The 21,446-nt window shown below is 38.9% G+C and overlaps 1 protein-coding gene across 2 annotated transcripts in view; it reads left to right on the forward strand.

Moving 5' to 3' along the window:
• Window positions 1–21,446, forward strand: part of CFTR (cystic fibrosis transmembrane conductance regulator) — a 215,098-nt gene that overhangs the window by 27,527 nt on the left and 166,125 nt on the right. For both annotated transcript variants that reach the window (XM_027539612.1, XM_027539613.1), the window contains exons 2-3: window positions 13,381–13,491; window positions 19,870–19,978. In XM_027539612.1, the coding sequence (XP_027395413.1) occupies window positions 13,381–13,491; window positions 19,870–19,978 (220 nt within the window). The remainder of the gene's footprint in view (window positions 1–13,380; window positions 13,492–19,869; window positions 19,979–21,446) is intronic.

Below are 21,446 nucleotides of genomic sequence, written 5' to 3' on the forward strand. Positions count from 1 at the left end.
TTTGATCATTATGTAGTGTCCTTCTTTGTCTCTTTTCACAGCCTTTGTTTTAAAGTCTATTTTATCTGATATGAGTATTGCTACTCCTGCTTTCTTTTGGTCTCTATTTGCATGGAATATTTTTTTCCAGCCTTCACTTTCAGTCTGTATGTGTCCCCTGTTTTGAGGTGGGTCTCTTGTAGACAACATAAGTAGGGGTCTTGTTTTTGTATCCATTCAGCCAGTCTTTGTCTTTTGGTTGGGGCATTCAACCCATTTACGTTTAAGGTAATTGTTGATAAGTATGATCCCGTTGCCATTTACTTTATTGTTTTGGGTTCAAGTTTATGCACCCTTTTTGTGTTTCCTGTCTAGAGAATATCCTTTAGCATTTGTTGGAGAGCTGGTTTGGTGGTGCTGAATTCTCTGAGCTTTTGCTTGTCTGTCAAGCTTTTGATTTCTCCTTCATATTTGAATGAGATCCTTGCTGAGTACAGTAATCTGGGCTGTAGGTTATTTTCTTTCATCTTACCATTCCCTCCTGGACTGAAGAGTTTCTATTGAAAGATCAGCTGTTATCCTTATGAGAATACCCCTGTGTGTTATTTGTTGTTTTTCCCTTGCTGCTTTTAATATTTATTCTTTGTGTTTGATCTTTGTTAATTTGATTAATATGTGTCTTGGGGTGTTTCGCCTTGGGTTTATCCTGTTTGGGACTCTGGGTTTCTTGGACTTGGGTGATTATTTCCTTCCCCATTTTAGGGAAGTTTTCAACTATTATCTCCTCAAGTATTTTCTCATGGTCTTTCTTTTTGTCTTCTTCTTTTGGGACTCCTATGATTCGAATGTTGGGGCATTTAACACTATCCTGGAGGTCTGAGATTGTCCTCATTTCTTTTAATTCGTTTTTCTGTTTTCCTCTCTGATTCATTTATTTCTACCATTCTATCTTGTACTTCACTAATCCTATCTTCTGCCTCTGTTACTCTACTATTTGTTGCCTCCCGAGTGTTTTTGATCTCATTTATTGCATTATTCATTATATATTGACTCTTTTTTATTTCTTCTAGGTCCTTGTTAAACCTTTTTTGCATCTTCTCAATCCTTGTCTCCAGGCTATTTATCTGTGATTCCATTTTGATTTCAAGATTTTGGGTCATTTTCACTATCATTATTTGGAGTTCTTTATCAGGTCAATCCCCTATCTCTTCTTATTTGGTTTGCTTTGGTGAACATTTATCCTGTTCCTTTACCTGCTGGGTATTCCTCTCTCTCTTCGTCTTGTTTATATTGCTGAGTTTGGGGTGGCCTTTCTGTATTCTGGCAGTTTGTGGAGTTCTCTTTATTGTGGAGTTTCCTCGCTGTGGGTGGGGTTGTACGGGTGGTTTGTCAAGGTTTCTTGGTTAGGGAACCTTGTGTCGGTATTCTGGTGGGTGGAGCTGGATTTCTTCTCTCTGGAGTGCAGTGAAGTGTCCAGAAATGAGTTATGAGATGTCAATGGTTTTGAAGTAAGTTTGGGCAGCCTGCATATTGAAGCTCAGGGCTGTGTTCCTGTGTTGCTGGAGAATTTGTGTGGTATGTCTTGCTATGGAACTTGTTGGCCCTTGGATTGTTCTTGGTTTCAGTGTAGGTATAGAGACATTTGATGAGGTCCTGTCAATTAATGTTCCCTGGAGTCAGGAGTTCTCTGGTGTTCTCAGGATTTGGACTTAAGCCTCCTGCTTCTGGTTTTCAGTCTTATTTTTACAGTAGTCTCAAGACTTCTCCTTCTATACAGCACCATTGATAAAACATCTAGGTTAAAGATGAAAAGTTTCTCCACAGTGAGGGACACCCAGAGAGGTTCACAGAGTTACATGGAGAAGAGAAGAGGGAGGAGGGAGCTAGAGGTGACCCGAATGAGATGAGGTTAATCAAAAGAGGAAAGAGCAAGCTAGCCAGTAATCACTTCCTTATGTGCACTCCACAACTGGACCTCTCAGAGATGTTCACGGAGTTAAACAGAGAAGAGAAGAGGGAGGAAGAAGACAGAGGTGGCCAAGAGGATAAAAGGGGGGAATCAAAAGGAGCAAGACAGATCCAGCCAGTAATCAGTTCCCTAAGTGTTCTCCACCGTCTGGAACACACAGAGATTCACAGAGTTGGGTAGAGAAGAGAAGTGGGAGGGAGGAGACAGAGGCGACCTGGTGGAGAAAACGGAGTGTCCAAAGCGGGAGAGAGCAGTCAAGCCAGTAATCTTGCTCCCAAGTGAAAAATGGGTACTGAAGATTGGGTTTGTAAATGTACAAAATTGATAACAAATACCAAAAAGCAAAGATTAAAAATCTAGAGTAGAGGTTGGAATTTCAAAAATACAATATTAAAGAAAAGAAGAAAAAAAAGAAAAAACAAAGTCACAAAAATTATTAAAAATATATATATATGAAGTTTGCTTTAAAAAATAGGGTCTTTTTATTGCAAAGTAATAGTAGGTTATAAAAGTGAAAATTAAAGAATTGAAGGAGTAATAGAGGACTTAAAAATTAAAAAAAAAAAGAATGATCATAAAAATAGTAAAAATATATCTAGGTCTTTCTCTGGTATTGTTGTGGGTATTGTGGGGTCAGTTCATTTTTGGATAGTTCCTTGGTCCAGCTTCTATTTCTCAAGATCTATAGGCCCCTTCTTATGCAGTCAGTACTAACTACAGGGTTTTAATCTATTGCACCTGTCACTTCCAAGGCAGTTCCCTCTGTTTTAGCTGCTTCTGTTTGCTGGTCTCTTCAGTGTCTGCTTTCCACCCTGACACAAAGTGGGTGGTGGTGGACACTTTTTTTAGGCTCACTTGTTCAGTTGCGCTGTGGGGAGGGAGGGACGCTGCAAACAAATAACACTGGCGTGTGCTTGCAGTGTCTCAGCCACACTGGGCCTGCCCCCACTCACGGCACATGTGCCCTCCCTGCCCACACTGTTCAGGCTCTAGGTTGCTCCACCAGGAACTGTCCGAGGCTGGCCCTGGGCTGCATGCACCTCCCGGTTCTAAGCCACTCAGGTTCAGGCACTTGGGTAGTTCTCAGAGGCGCAGACTCAGTTGGGCCTGCTTTTTGTGCCCTTTCCAGGTCCGAGCAGCTCAGGTGATGAGGTGTTTGGAGAGCATGGTCGCTGCAACTTATCACCTCCCCCGTCCCTGCTGCTCGGTTTTCTGGGTGTAGAACCGGTGCACCTTCTCAGGCGGATGTTGACTGTCCAGAACCCCAAGAAGTCTTAGTTAGAAAAGAAGCCTGCTTGCAGTTCGGTAGATAATGTCTCTCTGGGGCTGTGATTTCCCCCTTCCGGCTCTGGCTGCCTGTCACCAGAAGGGGATGGTTTGCAGCCACCTAGTTCTGTTCAGCCCTTTGTTCTGTGCGTGGGCCTGGAGGTGTCTTAGGGCTTTTCACATGGTAGCTATCCCACAGTCTGGTTTGCTAGCCCAAGTTAGTTCACTCAGATTGCCTTCAGGGCATTCAGGCCCAGTCCTTTCTCTAAGCAATGCAGCCCGTGCCTCCCTGCCCAGCCCCTGCTTGCTAGTGGCGGGTGCAGGCGTCTGTGCTGCTTCTTCACTGGGGGAGTTACTGTTGGGCTCATAATCTGTGGGGTTTAATCATTTTTTTATTTTTCCTCCCTGTTATGTTGCCCTGTGTGCTTCCAAGGCTCGCCACAGACTCGGCAGTGAGAGTGTTTCCTGGTGTTTGGAAACTTCTCTCTTTTTAAGACTCCCTTCCTGGGATGGAGCTCCATCCCTACCTCTTTTGTCTCTTTTTTTGTCTTTTATATTTTTTCCTACCTCCTTTCGAAGACAGTGGGCTGCTTTTCTGGGTGCCTGATGTCCTCTGCCGGCATTCAGAAGTTGTTTTGTGGAATTTACTTATCATTTAAATGTTCTTTTGATGAATTTGTTGGGAGAAAGTGGTCTCCCCATTCCTATTCCTCTGCCATCTTAGGACCGCCCTCCTGTTACCTGTCTTTTAGATTATAGCCATTCTGATAGTTATGAAGTCGAATCTCATTGTAGTTTTGATTTGCATTTCTCTAACAGCTAATGAAGTTGAACATCTTTTCATATGCTTTTGGGTGTTCATATATCTCTTTTGGAGAAATGTCCATTCAGATCCTTTGCCCGTTTATAAATTGGGTTGTCTTTTTATGATTGAGTTATGAGTTCCTTATATATTCTACATACAGATCTCTTATTGGATGTATGATCTGCAAAAAAATTCTCCCATTCTTTGGATTATTTTTTCCACTTCCTTGATGGTCTGCTTTAAGGCATAAAATTTTTATAATTTGATGATGTCTAATCTATTGTTTTTCTTCTGTTGATGCTTATGCTTTTCATATTATACCTAAGGGTATATTATTTTTGTTTTCCTAAAATTAGTCCTAATATGGCAAATTTGGTACAAGTGTAGGCTTTGGTATCACAGTCCTGTTTTGAAATTCTAACTCTGCCCTGGATAAATGATTTAAGCTCCTTCAGCCTGTTATTCATCTGTAAAATGAAGATAATACTAGGACTTAACTAGATAAAACTAGGACTTGAATCATTGTGGGGATCAGATGAAATAATGTGAAATACTTAGAATTTTACAGAATTATAGTAATAGTCTACTAATGTAAGCTATTACTTTTGTTATAGTCCCAATAATAAACTCTAGTGCTCTGGAAATTAAAGCCATGTAGATTCTATGAAGAAGCAATATAATAATCTACAGCTATAATATTTTATGAACAACATTGAATCTGATCCCCATGAAAACCAAATAGTCATAGTTGTTATTTCCAGGAGGAGCTGCAGCTAAGAGATCTTAATAAGAGTTTTTTAAAGGTCACATGCCTGGGAAATAATAGAATTAAAACTTAAAATTTTCTTCTTAAAATCACTGCTGCTGCTGCTGCTAAGTCGCTTCAGTCGTGTCCAACTCTGTGCAACCCTATTGACAGCAGCCCACCAGGTTCCCAGTCCCTGGGATTCTCCAGGCAAGAACTCTGGAGTGGGTTGCCATTTCCTTCTCCAATGCATGAAAGTGAAAAGTGAAAGTGAAGTCTCACAGTTGTGTCCGACTCTTCATGACCCCATGGACTGCAGCCTACCAGGCTCCTCCATCCATGGGATTTTCCAGGCAAAAGTACTGGAGTGGGGTGCCAATGCCTTCTCCACTTAAAATCACTAGTTCAGTTTTTTCAGAACAGATTTATAGTAGAAATTAAGTGGAGTTTTTTTAGTCTTCATGGTAGTTTTACCTCAGACAGTTATATCGGGAAAGAAATGAAAGTTTATGGGAATTAAAATTTATAGTGAAAATTACATGAAAATCATGGAGTTAAGGTATATTTGACTAGAAAGTTTATTTGCATAGATAGCCATGCTGCTGCAGCTGCTAAGTTGCTTCAGTCGTGTCCAACTCTGTACGACCCCATAGATGGTAGTCCACCAGGCTCCCCCGTCCCTGGGATTCTCCAGGCAAGAACACTGGAGTGGGTTGCCATTTCCTTCTCCAATGCATAAAGTGAAAAGTGAAAGTGAAGTCGCTCAGTCGTGTCCGACTCGTAGCGACCCCATGGTCGTTAGGCTCACTGCAGCCCACCAGGCTCCTCCGTCCATGGGACTTCCCAGGCAAGAGTACTGGAGGGGGTTGCCATTGCCTTCTCCGGCATAGATAGCCATAGCGAGTACTAATTATATATGCCTTCTTCTTTAATTAAATAGAACTTCTTTCTTATTTCAAGTTATACATACTTACCGTTAGACATTACTGAATATAGATAAGCAAAAAGAAAGTATTTTTGCCAGATGTTTTAATACGCTTGCATTCCTGATACATTTATATTTAGAAGCATCTTATAAAATAGGTCTATCAATTTTCTATTTAAGTTTAGGTTCATTCGGCATGAAGTTAAATTGATTTGTATCATGGCTTTAAATTGTGGGCCTCTGGAAGATTTTTCATATTGGTTTGTAGGCTTTTGTTGAGCAGCAAATAATCATCTTTCCAAATCTTCTAAAATTCATTGACTACATTTATTTACTGTTAACTCATCTACACGAAGAATAAGAATTTCTACAGTTCTGTTGGTAAGTGCCTCATGAGAAATTAACTCTCAAACACAAAAATAGCTTGTTTAGCAAGCAAGAAGGCAAACACTGTTTAATTACCTTGTGGAGTCAGAGGACAGACTCACTGACTTGACCTGCACCCCAGTGCTGCAGCTGTGAGGTACATTCTTGAAACCTACAAGTTTTATGTAGGACTTTTGAGGGCTAGATGCCATTACTTTCTCAAGGTTTATCTTTACTAAAATTCATTGAGGAAAAACACATCTGACACAAATAACCCTGGATCTAAGTTGGTTAAACAGTTGTGACATTTAAAGTGTTATTTACATGAATTGAAAACGACATCCTTGTAGAGATGAAATGACTTTTGGTCGGAAACCAATTCTTCCCATCATAGCCATTTTTCAAAAAGCTAAAGCAAACTGGCAAAACGTGCTGCAGAAATTTGAGATTTATTGTCACAGTCTGTTCAAATGATTCCCCTCCTTTCCTCTTCCTAAACTTCAGCATTTTCTTTAGGACTATCCAACATATTTGAGGGATTTCAAACCATGGTAAATACACTGGATGAGGAGAAAACCTCTAGTGTATTTAAATTTGTCTATACTAAGCAGTTTACAATAATTTCTATTAGTTCCTTAAGTATCATTTCATGCAGAAAGGAAAAAGTCTTCGTCATTTGAGTTTATCGATTTGTCAGTATTTGGGAGATGTATCATGCAACCATGGATTTGAATTTGCTGTTTATTTCACTTGGCTATATAAATAAAAAATAATGTTACATAATGTAGAGACATGATTGTTTTATACAAACAAAATCATCTTAAACTGAAAAGATCTGATACTTGACCTTCATCTTAAATTATAGCAGATGAAAATGTCAGTTGCCTCTGGTGGATTAATAAAGCCAAATGTCAAATGGGAAGGTGATTATAAGCTTTAATTATGTGGTTTTACAGGGATAGGTTTCTTGAAAAATCAAAGCTTTAATAATGTCTATAATTGGAAAATTCTTTTCATCATAAGGAAGTACAATCACTCTACATCTGTGCAAAAATCAGAAATTTTATTCTAAGAAATGAAACTAAATACAGTTTCATTGTGTGTGTATTTATTTTTTAATCAAGTGATTGATTTTTTTCTTAATAAAACCTGAAGTCTCTTATTAAATGTGCAATGGGTCTGGGTGCTAGACTTTTATTTTTTGTGTTGGTCTATGCTCAAAATTCTCCAAGCCAGGCTTCAGCAATATGTGAACCGTGAACTTCCAGATGTTCAAGCTGGTTTTAGAAAAGGCAGAGGAACCAGAGATCAAATTGCCAACATCTGCTGGATCATGGAAAAAGCAAGAGAGTTCCAGAAAAACATCTATTTCTGCTTTATTGACTATGCCAAAGCCTTTGACTGTGTGGATCACAATCAACTGTGGAAAATTCTTCAAGAGATGGGAATACCAGACCACCTGATCTGCCTCTTGAGAAACCTATATGCAGGTCAGGAAGCAACAGTTAGAACTGGACATGGAACAACAGACTGGTTCCAAATAGGAAAAGGAGTACATCAAGGCTGTATATTGTCACCCTGCTTATTTAACTTATATGCAGAGTACATCATGAGAAACGCTTGGCTGGAAGAAGCACAAGCTGGAATCAAGATTGCCAGGAGAAATATCAATAACCTCAGATATGCAGGTGACACCACCCGTATGGCAGAAAGTGAAGAGGAACTCAAAAGCCTCTTGATGAAAGTGAAAGTGGAGAGTGAAAAAGTTGGCTTAAAGCTCAACATTCAGAAAACGAAGATCATGGCATCTAGTCCCATCCCTTCATGGGAAATAGATGGGGAGAAAGTGGAGACAGTGTCAGACTTTATTTTTCTGGGCTCCAAAATCACCGCAGATGGTGATTTTAGCCATGAAATTAAAAGACGCTTACTCCTTGAAAGGAAAGTTATGACCAACCTAGATAGCATATTCAAAAGTGGAGACATTACTTTGCCAACAAAGGTCCATCTAGTCAAGGCTATGGTTTTTCCAGTGGTCATGTATGTATGTGAGAGTTGGACTGTGACGAAGGTGAGCGCCGAAGAACTGTGGTGTTTTGAACTGTGGTGCTGGAGAAGACTCTTGAGAGTCCCTTGGACTGCAAGGAGATCCAACCAGTCCATTCTAAAGGAGATCAGTCTTGGGTGTTCTTTGGAAGGACTGATGCTAAAGCTGAAACTCCAGTACTTTAGCTACCTCATGCGAAGAGTTGACTCACTAGAAAAGGCCCTGATGCTGGGAGGGACTGGGGGCAGGAGGAGAAGGGGACGACAAAGGATGAGATGGCTAGATGGCATCACTGACTTGATGGACATGAGTTTGACTAAAGTCCGGGGTTGGTGATGAACAGGGAGGCCTGGTGTGCTGCCGTTCATGGGGTCGCAAAGAGTCGGACATGACTAAGCAACTGAACTGAAAACTTTAGGATATAAAGAACTGTATACCTTAAGAATCTCTGCAGCCCTGTAATTAATGATTAGTGAGTTTCTGTTAGAAATAGTGAAAACTTTGGAAACTGTCACAGTTTCTAAGTTCAATTTATAAATCCATTTTCAATATGCAGTTACAGGTTATGAACAAAAAAGGAGGATAAGATCAGTTAGAGATGAGGGAAGGGATGGTGAGAGCAGGTTTGAGGAAAATGAGGAAGAACAGGGTTTATTGCTTTTGGTTATTGCAGGTGTACCTCCATAGCTATTATGAAACACTTGCATGCTCATTCATTTTTTAATGGAAGAAATTTTGAGGTAGGTATCCTGAGTTGTCATCCTAAATTCTATCCAAGTATGTTGAACATACTCAAGCTCACTCAAAAGAAACAGTGGCTGGAATTTTACAGTAACTAATATTTCATTGAGTGTCTAGATATAGATAACTGGGATTTTTTTATTTGCTTGTTTTTATTTTTAGGATTGGTTTGAGGTAGTCAGGGGGACCTCCATGATGGAGCAGAGATTTTGTTCAGTTGTTTTTGGCTCAATCTCACAAAATAAATTCTTTCAGTTAACTGGTGATTGATTACCAGGCAGCTTAAAGTTAATTGATTTTAGGTTTCATAATTAGCCTTAAGTTTCTGTTTCAGGTTATGAATATAGGTTTACTGTAATGAATCTGTCAGAAACACTAAAGTGTATTAATCATTATTAATGGCTAACTCTTAATACTACTGAATATGTTTGATTTGATGGTGCTGGGCTATGGAGCTCTTTATAATCAAGACTAGAGGTAATGTTATAATATATGTATTAAAATGGGCACAGATAACACAAGGAAGCTTTTTATAAACGTAGCCATCAAATTGTGTTACTTTAAAATGAGCTAGAAAGTCATTTATGGAATTGGTGATCAGGTCTTAGATATGGACCAAAAGATGTATGTTTATTAGTTTTTAAAAGAAAAAAATTGTTTTTAAACTTCCTGCAAATGTCTATGGTATTATAATATTTACAGTTAGTGAGATTCTCTTTATTTGTAAATTTAGTTTCATATTTTAACAATTTTAAACATACTGAAAATGAAAGTTTTAGCAATAGAGGGAGTATATTTTTCTCTTCTAAATTTTCCATTTTTTGCTGTTGTTGTTTAGTCACTCAGTCTATCCAACTCTTTTGCGACCTCATGGACTGCAGCCCACCAGGCTCCTCTGTCCATGGGGTTTTCTGGGTAAGATTAGAGGAGTGGGTTGCCATTTCCTTCTCCACGGGATCTTCCTGACCCAGAGATTGAATCCGCGAGGTCAAGTTGGCCCTTTTCTGGTTGAGCTGATTGTTAAATTTTCAGGAACTTCGTGAGCTGATTGTTAAGCACAACTAGTATTAAAAATTAATTGAAATAAATTATGTTAAATAAAGATAATAAAAACTCGAAAGTTATTGCTGCCTATTCATTATTATCTATGCTACTGAGGTTAGTTGATTGTATCTGAATGGTAATCACACTATATTATAATATGCAACTGTGTATCTCTTCCCAACTTGGTGCTCAGTGAGTTCACATTTGATGGCTTGAAACTGGTCATGGTGGGAGCGTTTACAACACAGAAACTGGCCGATGCCATAAGTCACCTTTTGTTTTTCTGAGGAAGGCATGGGTGAAGACATGCTAGCACACCATATCATTGCCTGCAGTTTGCTAGCTTTTGATTTCCCTGCTGCTAGACCCTCCTTCCGTACTCTGTCCAGAATAACCCACCAAGCTTAATTTTCCTAGACAATAAAAGCTGAACATGGTAAAGGAAGGGATGATGTCAGAAGAATGTGGTAAAATATAGTTTTTGCCATTTAGTAACAAACAAATTTAGCATCTTTGAGCCTCCATTACTTTATGCTTAAAGTAAGGCAGTCATCTCTTTGTTCTGCCTACCTATCAAGACTTTCAAATTAAAATGACAATATGCTAGTGTTTGTGAAAGTGCTGTACACACATAATTTTTTTATTAGTAGTAAACACTTGCTTCAGCTTTTCACTTATTGACTTTATTTTACAAAGGCTTATAACTAACAGAATAGAGTTTATATCCTAAAATTGCTGCCCCAGATTTTTCACACTCTCACCGACCCCTGTATCAGCAAATGTGGCTCCAGTGCTTATGCTTGCTACTGGATGGCAAGCACCAGGTGGGTGTGCCAACACTCTCTCAGACAATGCCCACTGTAGATGCTAGATCATGGGACTTCTTTACTGTGTTCAGACTGTCCTCAATATTTTTGTTCTTGTTCTCTCTGAAAAACTGCCAATGGATCACAATGGGCAATAAAGATGAACCTTACTATCATCCTTTGTTGAGATTTGAAGGCTCTTGTTAAGATGCAAACATTGCAAGTAAAAATGAAAAAAACCTGACATATTAAGCCATTGTCACTTGTTGATATCTTGGTCAGAAATGGTTGGTGAAACTCCTGAGCCTTTGAGCTGGGTTGTAATTCAGTTGAATTTTAAGGAAGGACAAGTTGTAGATACACCGGGAACGCAGGGAAGGGGTGAAGACCAGGGAAGTGTAAACAAGAATCTGGACCCATTGGGTGGGAGTGGTGAAGGTAGACATAAGAGCCTTTTGTAGTTTTGCCCTGAAACAATGTCAAAATGTTTGTGTTTGGCATAGCATTTCCTCTTTTTATTCAGAATAGCTTTGCTAGAATACTTTGCTGTCATGAGTTTATTTGGCCTCTCAGATACTGCTAAAACACTCTTTTAATTTTTGATGGGTGACATGCCTTGATATTACCAAATTCTCAGTGACACCGAACTTTAGAACTCTCTGAAGAAAAGAAAGATAGTAAGAGTAAAAACATATGTTCAATTCAGTTCAGTCGCTCAGTCATGTCCGACTCTTTGCGACCCCATGAATCACAGCACGCCAGGCCTCCCTGTCCATCACCAACTCCCGGAGCTCACTCAAACTCATGTCCATCGAGTCAGTGATGCCATCCAACCATCTCATCCTCTGTTGTCCCCTTCTCCTCCTGCCCCCAATCCTTCCCAGCATCAGAGTCTTTTCCAGTAAGTCAACTCTTCACATGAGGTGGCCAAAGTACTGGAGTTTCAGCTTTAGCATCAGTCCTTCCAAAGAACATCCAGGACTGATCTCCTTTAGAATGGACTGGTTGGATCTCCTTGCAGTCCAAGGGACTCTCAAGAGTCTTCTCCAACACCACAGTTCAAAAGCATCAATTCTTCAGCACTCAGCTTTCTTCACAGTCCACTCTCACATTCATACACGACCACTGGAAAAACCATAGCATTGACTAAATGGACTTTGTTGGCAAAGTAATGTCTCTGCTTTTTGATATGCTATCTAGGTTGGTCATAACTTTTCTTCCAAGGAGTAAGCGTCTTTTAATTTCATGGCTGCAGTCACCATCTGCAGTGATTTTGGAGCCCAGAAAAATAAAGTCTGACACTGTTTCCACCTTTTCCCCATCTATTTCCCATGAAGTGATGGGACCAGATGCCATGATCTTCGTTTTCTGAATGTTGAGCTTTAAGCCAACTTTTTCACTCTCCTCTTTCACTTTCATCAAGAGGCTTTTTAGTTCCTCTTCACTCTCTGCCATAAGGGTGGTGTCATCTGCATATCTGAGGTTATTGATATTTCTCCCAGCAATCTTGATTCCAGAGAATCACTAATTTCAACTTCAATTCATTTTGTTAATAAATACATGACATTTCACATGAGAAAGGTCTCATTTGCTCAACAACTTTCATTTAGAAGTCTCTTTTTGTACATAATTTAACAGTTTTCCTGCCCCTCCCTCCTTCCTCTTTGTTTTCCCTTTTCTTTGTTTTGTTTTTAGATTTTCTCACCTCTGTGAAGATTGTTGTTGTTGTTTATTTGCTAGGTTGTGTCTGACTCTTTGCAACCCCATGGACTGTAGCCCATCAGGCTCCTCTGTCCATTGGGTTCCTCAGACAAGGAGAGTGGAGTGAGTTTCCATTTCCTTCTCCAGGGAATCTTCTCCACCCAGGGATTAAACCCATATCTCCTGTATTGGCAGGCAGATTCTTTACTACTGAGCCACCTGGAAAGCCTCTCTGTGAAGATTATTTTGCCTTATTCACAATAGTTAGAAACGTGTACTTGAAAATAACTGCAGAATCCTGCCTAATCATTTACCAGGCCAGCTTCCATCATAAATTGTTATTTATTAGATATGTAGCGGGCCGAAGTGCGTAACTGTTGTAAGATGAGGAGACAAACACAAGAAAATTATGATCCCCACCGTCATTCAGGGGTGATGATTAAGTCAACAAATTGACACACACTACTCATTAGCCCTCCAGCTACAGTTAGTTCATTCCACAAATAGCACATTGCTGAGGAGTTTGTACTATGAAATGTTGGGTGTTGTTTGAGTGTCTGTCTTATCATTCATAGATCATTTTGTAGAGGCTGGACTTCAACAAACTATAAACTTTTAATATCTGGTTATTTTAGGGAAATTTCTTCCCACCTCTCTCCTTCCCGCCCTTCCTTTCAGATTTTTATACTTTTAGTATAGAATGTTTAGCAGTTTTCTTTTTTTTCCTCTCTGGGAAAGATTCTACCACCATTCCTAATCCTTTTAGAAAAAGCTATAGTCATGTCAGTTCAGAGGTGTTGATGTTTTATACAGTTGAGTTCTGTGAGATATGAATCTCTGATATTCATAGAAGATGCCTTACTTTATTCTCATATTTATGCGCGGCTCTTTTCCACATGCTAGAAAATTTGAAACTTTATCTGATTTCAAGTCTACATTGGAGATCAAGTTAACAGTTATATCTGTTTCTCCTCTCTTTATTTTAGCTGGACCAGACCAATTTTGAAGAAAGGATACAGACAGCGCTTGGAATTGTCAGACATATACCATATCTCTTCTTCTGATTCTGCTGACAATCTATCTGAAAAATTGGAAAGGTATGTTCATGAACATTGTTTATTAGTTGAAGAGAGAAATTAATATTATTAGAGACTAGAGAACTACTATTGGAGGGCCTAATTCTTAAAATGGGGTATTTATAATAGGAACGTCCTATTTTCTTGATGAAGTCTTGATCAATTAAGAATTAACCATAGAAGGGATGAAAGAAAACCATTTCCCTGGGAAAAGATCTTTTTTATTTTTTGAAAAATACATATTTGAATTCTGAGAAGCTATCTGTCACTTAAAGAACATTAAGTGGATTTTGTGAAGACCGGAACAACATCTTTATGAAGCAAGTTGTGTATATTTGCCTCTAGAATCTTAAATCGTGATTACAGATATGCATACTCAGAAATCTTAGGGTAAAGGCAGTTGGATGTCAAGAATATGTAGAAGTTTCATATTTTTGAGCACATGTTGAATGCCAGGTATGGTATCTCCTCTTAGCCTCTCTGGAAGGAAAGTATCATTATCTCTATCTTATAGAAGAGCAAATTGAGGCTCAGAGAGATAAATTTTCCAGCTAATAAATGGCTGAGCTCTGGTTCAAACTTGGGTCCATACTCCCAGCTTCCCCAAAAACAGTGTTTCCCATTGTAAAGAAGTCTTCTTTTTAAAGGGTATTGGTTACAATCCTTTTGGTTGCTAGTGACGGGAATCCAATCAAGTAGCTTAAGTAAATAAAAAGAGGAAATGTATTGACTCATGTAGTCTATCTGTGTAAAAGCTTAGGGACAGAACTGCCGTTAGGGACTCAGTGGAACCAGGAACTGGTTTTATTGTCTCAGATTGGCTTCCTCCATGCAGTGGTCCTCAGAACGCTTTTTTCATGTCTTTACAGACCACTGAGGAAAGAGTCTTTTTTCCAAAAGTGAAAAATCCCAGAAACTTTTGAGTCACATGCTTACTTCTTGGACCAACAACAATCTGTGAATGAGCTGGACAGAGTCTTGTGCCAGCAGTACAGGATCTGATACCAGATGAGGGGGAAAGGGAAAGGGACTTGGCAAAAAAGAAAGAGAAGCAACTACTTTTTAACAGCACCAAAATAAAATAGTCGAGTAGACTTATAATTCGTTTATTTTCATTAAACTCATTGAATTTCTTTTGAAGTTTCAAGGCAAATAAGGTGTTTAGCCTTATTGTTTCTTGGTTTTATTCAAAGAATTAGGATAGTGGAAGTAGCAGATTCACATTTCCAAGATCAAGCACCAGCTTCTATTATTGAGCACTTAGTATATTTAAGTGCCATTAAGGCAGTATTACTTTTGTTTTTTGTTTTTGTTTGGTTCGTTCTGGTTATGATAAATAAACAGAATAAAGTCTAGAATAGAGTCTGTCCCTCGGTAGATCCCCTATGGATACCAAACTTTATGGATGCTCAAGTCCCTTATACCAAATGTTATATTATATGCAAATAACCTACATATATTTACTTTCAGTTCAGTTCAGTTCAGTTCAGTCGCTCAGTTGTGTCCGACTCTTCAACCCCATGAATCACAGCACGCCAGGCCTCCCAGTCCATCACCAACTCCCGGAGTTCACTCAGACTCACGTCCATCGAGTCAGTGATGCCATCCAGCCATCTCATCCTCTGTCGTCCCCTTCTCCTCCTGCCCGCAATCCCTCCCAGCATCAGTCTTTTCCAATGAGTCAACTCTTCACATGAGGTGGCCAAAGTACTGGAGTTTCAGCTTTAGCATCATTCCCTCCAAAGAAATCCCAGGGCTGATCTTCAGAATAGACTGGTTGGATCTCCTTGCAGTCTCCCTTGGACTCTCAAGAGTCTTCTCCAACACCACAGTTCAAAAGCATCAGTTCTTTGGTGCTCAGCCTTCTTCACAGTCCAACTCTCACATCCATACATGACCACAGGAAAAACCATAGCCTTGACCAGACGGACCTTTGTTGGCAAAGTAATGTCTCTGCTTTTGAATATTCTATCTAGGTTGGTCATAACTTTCCTTCCAAGGAGTAAGCATCTTTTAATTTCATGGCTGCAGTCACCATCTGCAGTGATTTTGGAGCCCAAAAAAAAGAAAGTCTGACATTGTTTCCACTGTTTCCCCGTCTATTTCCCATGAAGTGATGGGACTGGATGCCATGATCTTCGTTTTCTGAATGTTGAGCTTTAAGCCAACTTTTTCACTCTCTACTTTCACTTTCATCAAGAAGCTTTTGAGTTCCTCTTCACCTTCTGCCATAAGGGTGGTGTCATCTGCATATCTGAGGTTATTGATATTTCTCCCGGCAATCTTGATTCCAGCTTGTGCTTCTTCCAGCCCAGCGTTTCTCATGATGTACTCTGCATATAAGTTAAATAAGCAGGGTGACAATATACAGCCTTGACGTACTACTTTTCCTATTTGGAACCAGTCTGTTGTTCCATGTCCAGTTCTAACTGTTGCTTCCTGACCTGCATATAGGTTTCTCAAGAGGCAGATCAGGTGGTCTGGTATTCCCATCTCTTGAAGAATTTTCCACAGTTGATTGTGATCCACACAGTCAAAGGCTTTGGCATAGTCAATGAAGCAGAAATAGATGTTTTTCTGGAACTCTCTTGCTTTTTCGATGATCCAGCAGATGTTGGCAATTTGGTCTCTGGTTCCTCTGCCTTTTCTAAAACCAGTTTGAACATCAGGAAGTTCATGGTTCACGTATTGCTGAAGTCTGGCTTAGAGAATTTTAAGCATTACTTTACTAGCATGTGAGATGAGTGCAATTATGTGGTAGTTTGAGCTTTCTTTGGCATTGCCTTTCTTTGAGATTGGAATGAAACCTGACCTTTTCCAGCCCTGTGGCCACTGCTGAGTTTTCCAAATGTGCTGGCATATTGAATGCAGCACTTTCACAGCATCATCTTTCAGGATTTGAAATAGCTCAACTGGAATTCTGTCACCTCCACTAGCTTTGTTCGTAGTGATGCTTTCTAAGGCCCACTTGACTTCACATTCCAGAATGTCTGGCTCTAGATGAGTGATCACACCATCATGATTATCTCTCTAGATTACTTATAATGCCTAATAAAATGTGAATTTTATGTAATAGTTGCCAGCACATGAAAAATTCAAGTTTTGCTCTTTGAAACTTTTTGAAAAATTTTTTTTGGTGAATATTTTCCTTCCCCCGTTGGTTGAATCTACAGATGTGGAACCTGAGGACATGTAGGGCCATGTTAGTAGGTGCTTAGTAAATATTTGTTGAATGAATAAATGATGATTGAATGTGAAATGGCTGACATTATGCAAAAACCTGTAACACTGCTGCAGGGATAAAATATATAAACATAATACATTGTAGTTTTATCAGCAAGTTCAAAATAATCTAGTAGATAGTGAATATCTAAGTTCTAAATGGATGCTGAACAAAAGATTAATCACAGTAGGACTAGGCTACTCAAAACCTGTTTACTCCAGGTTTATTTTTATCTGTGGCTGAATAGAGGACATATACCTGAATTTGTAGTATTATCTGGTCTAACATTTTTTTCTCCTCAGTTTTCATTGTCTTCATATCAAATGTACCCACTTTTTTCCAATTCAACAGCTGTGTGCCAGCATAAGTCCATAAACCCTATTAATATTTTTGTCTTTGGGGGGTATTTCTTCTTTCTTCTCTTATGTATTTTTTTTTTAAATAAAAGTTGTTACTTAGAGTTTATTCAAACATTTTGGAAGAGTAACATACACTTATGGTACTTTGTAACTCTCAGTTCAGTTCAGTCAGTCAGTCATGTCTGACTCTTTGCGACCCCATGAACTGCAGCACACCAGGCCTCCCTGTCCATCATCAACTGCCAGAGTTTACCCAAACTCATGTCCACTGAGTCGGTGATGCCATCCAGCCATCTCATCCTCTGTCATCCCCTTCTCCTCCTGCCTTCAATCTTTCCCAGCATCAGGGTCTTTTCAAATGAGTCAGCTCTTCGCATCAGGTGGCCAAAATATTGCATTTTCAGCTTCAACATCAGTCCTTCCAATGAATACCCAGGGCTGATTTCCTTTAGGTTGGACTGGTTGGATCTGGCAGTCCAAAGGACTCTCAAGAGTCTTCTCTAACGCCACAGTTCAAAAGCATCAATTCTTCTGCGTTCAGCTTTCTTTATAGTCCCACTCTCACATCCAATCATGACTACTGGAAAAACCATAGCCTTGACTAGATGGACCTTTGTTAACAAAGTAATGTCTCTGCTTTTTAATATGCTGTCTGCTGCTGCTACTAGGTCGCTTCAGTTGTGTCCAACTCTGCTGTCTAGGTTGGTCATAACTTTCCTTCCAAGGAGTAAGTGTCTTAATTTCATGACTGCAATCACCATCTACAGTGATTTTGGAGCCCCCAAAAATAAAGTCAGTCACTGTTTCCACTACACCCTTGGAAAGTGACCCTGCCTCATATTTCGAAAACTGATTTGTGACAAAGGCCCTCAGGCAGTTACCCTGCAGTTGAAGTAAATTGGTCCATCTGGCTCAGTTTGTGACCTTGGATTTGAACTCTGTGTAACTCTCCTGTGTGCAAACCACACATCCATTTCATGAGTATAACTCAGCTACGTACTTGCTAAGTATAAAATTTCTTCCCTTGTGATTCAGCTCTTGGTGTTCAGAATGCTTACTGGGTCTAACACAGCATCTACCCTCACTGCCAATTCCTTCATGTTCCAGGAGTACAAGTCCCATCCACTAAAAAAAATTCTGCAGCTTTGTTTTCCCCCTCAGATCGCTACCCCATTCTTTTTTTTTTTTTAAATTTTTTTCATTGTTAATATTCTCTGCTCTCCTGGTTTCTCCACTTCTCCTCCTTTCCTTTACATCCCAGCTCCCTGACTATAATTTTTGTGTTTACCATGTTATTAAAATGATGTTGACCATGTTCACCAGAGGTCTCTTAATATGAAATATAATGACATCTTCCTACCATGACTTCAGGGTTGACCACTTCTTCCCACCTTGAAATCGTTTCTTTGGTTTATGTACCACCTGTCTTCCTGGTTTTCTCATCCGACTCATTCTTCCTTTGAAAGAGGCAGATTCTGCCTCCATATTTTGCTTCTTACCCTGTTGTGAATCACTGCATGACATGGAAGGGAGGCAAGTACTGTGTGTGAGTAAGGAGTGGAAAGAGTGTGAGCAGATAGATGGATGGCATAGAGTTTAGGCATGATAGATAGTAAGCTTCTCAGGAAAGCGAGTGTCCATGTACAATGCCCATGATTGCCAAATCTGCCTTCATATCTCAGATGTGTGAGCTTCCTTTGGAATAACTTAGAACACCTCTAATAAAGGTAGATGGATAGTAATGAGAATTTGTTGTTCAGTTGCATCTGACTCTTTTGCAACCCCATGGATTGTAACCCACCAGGCTCCTCTGTCCATGGGATTTCCCAGGCAAGAATACTGGAGTGAATTGCCATTTCCTTCCCCAGGGGTTATTCGCAACCCAGGGATTGAACTCGAGTCTCCAACTTTGGCAGGCAGGTTCTCTACCATTGAGCTACTAGAGAAAGCCAGTGATGAGAATAGCTGTTGAAAAAATGCAGAATCTTTATATAGTTCTTTCCTGTGAAATTTCTCATCTCTGTACAGTATAAAAAGGAAGATGAAGGGTAACATTTAGGGATATATTTTAACCACTTGGAAAGAAGAAGGTTTTTATTAACAGAAAGTAATGGCAAAACCTTAAATATAATCAGGTTATGGATGTATAGTATTTAAAGAAAAAGCAACATTTATTTAATACCAACCATTTTTCATACTTTTAAATTTCTGTTCTACCAGAAAATACAGAATTTGATTATATCCCAATTTTCCAAAGACTTTTATATGAAAGTGACATTTGATGATATTTGTTCCATACTCCTACATTTAAAAACAAAATCCAAATAATAAGTTTTTCTAATGTTAAATCACAGAAAAATCCACCTGACTTTTAACCTTGTTTTTGGTTTTATAGCAAAATTTTGTACAATCCACTACAGTTACAAATAGATAAAGAATAAGACGTAAAGGAAAAAATTAAGTATTTATTTTTCACCTTGTTCCAAGCATGGTTATGTGTATTCATAAGAGTTGTATTTTATTTATCCAACTCTCACATTCATTGATTTTTAGAATCCCAGAACATTTCTTTAGCATATATAATGTGGACTTGTCATGAAGTCAACTCCTTGAAAATTAGTGTATGGTGGAGCATTGAATTCAGCCAAATATCTGCCTGAGATAGTGTTGGAAGCTCCCCCACAAGTTTTTGTCTCTCTGGTCACTTGGGTTAATCTCCATGGATGTACTTGTGTGAATAAAACTATGTTAAGGGAAATAGAGAATTCAAATATTTGCACATGCAACTTACTGGTCCCACTTTTTATTCTTTTGCAGAGAATGGGACAGAGAACTGGCTTCAAAGAAAAATCCCAAACTCATAAATGCCCTTCGACGATGCTTTTTCTGGAGATTTATGTTCTATGGAATCATATTATATTTAGGGGTAAGGCTTTTATTTGTAAACTCACTGTAGTTAAAATAATTACATTCATTTTTAAGATTGTAAAAGGAATAGGGTAATCTGGTACACAGGAAAAAGGACTAATCTAACTCCAAATACAAAGAAACCACTAAAACTTTAGTGGAGACAAGTAAAAAGTGCTTTGGAACTAAGAGATACTGGAACACAGGTGGTGTATTATAATTTAAAATGGGTTCAGTAGAATAAATCTTAAAAAAAATCATTTCTGTTATCACAAATCACATTATTGTACTGGAATATAAGATTGCGGGTGATTTTATTTTCCTATATTCTACATAAGAAGGTCAGGAGACAGTATCAGGAGAATTAGGTAAAATTCAGCTAATTTCATACATAAGTATTTGTAATATTTTGAAATCATATCTGCATGCTGAATTGTTTTAAATAGCAAAAATTAAAAATACAGCAGTGAAGTACTCCTGCAGTATGTTTTCTCAATCTTCTGTGTCACCTGCATTGTGAAGAGATCTCCATGTGTGAGGACTCCAGGCTTTATGGTGCTCAAGTGCAGTCTATGTTCCCCAGCTGCTGTCAAATGTGACTCTAATCTATTACTTTTTACATCACCAGAGCATCATTTTGTATCCTTGATTGTAACCTGTAAAAGTGATGGCAAGTTGAAAACTTACTGTACAATATTTACTTTGGGAGGTTAGGTACCAACTGGATGGATTTGTGTTGCAATTATATTGGTCTTTATGCCTCTGAAAGTGAGGAGTGCATTAGTGCTCCCCAAGAGGTGCCCAGCAAGTTGCATTGCTTTAAGAACTTGTGCTTAATGCATACCAAATAAGTACGTTTCCACATTTGTTTTGACAAGGATGATCACATGTTTTATAATCCTCTTGATGACCTCATGGAAGACATTCTTCTGCCTTTTGAAATTATCTGTTTATCTATCTGTATGGAAATGTGCAGTAGTTTGGGGGTGATGCTATTTTATTTGTAAATATGAATAAGGCAGCTGAGGAATTCATTATCTTTTAAGATATTTTTGAGGTGATTTTTCTTAATGTGAGCACCCAGACTTTGGGAAACAGTTTTATCTATTTAAAAAAATGTGTTGATTGCCTTGCTGACTACAAACTCTGCCTTTGAATCAGAGTATTAAAAGTACAATTCTCTCTGGCCATAACATATAATGGTCATCCTTGGATCAAAGTGACTACTTTAGATAATTGTTATGCCATTACTAAGGCCGTGGTGAAACTCATTTTTCTTCATGTTCTCCATCACATGCTGCTTCCATTGATTAACATAAACACAACTGAGTAGAAGCTGGGAGAAAGGCTGAATTATTAAGTCCTTTTTATGCTCTGCCTGACTTGTGAGATAGTTTGTTCCTCTAGATTCCACCAGGATAGAAGTTTCATGTGAACAAAAGCCCTCATCTAAACATGGAAATTTAGATGATGCATGAACATATTTA

Source organism: Bos indicus x Bos taurus, chromosome 4 (genome assembly GCF_003369695.1).
Source record: "Bos indicus x Bos taurus breed Angus x Brahman F1 hybrid chromosome 4, Bos_hybrid_MaternalHap_v2.0, whole genome shotgun sequence".
Taxonomy (NCBI): domain Eukaryota; kingdom Metazoa; phylum Chordata; class Mammalia; order Artiodactyla; family Bovidae; genus Bos; species Bos indicus x Bos taurus.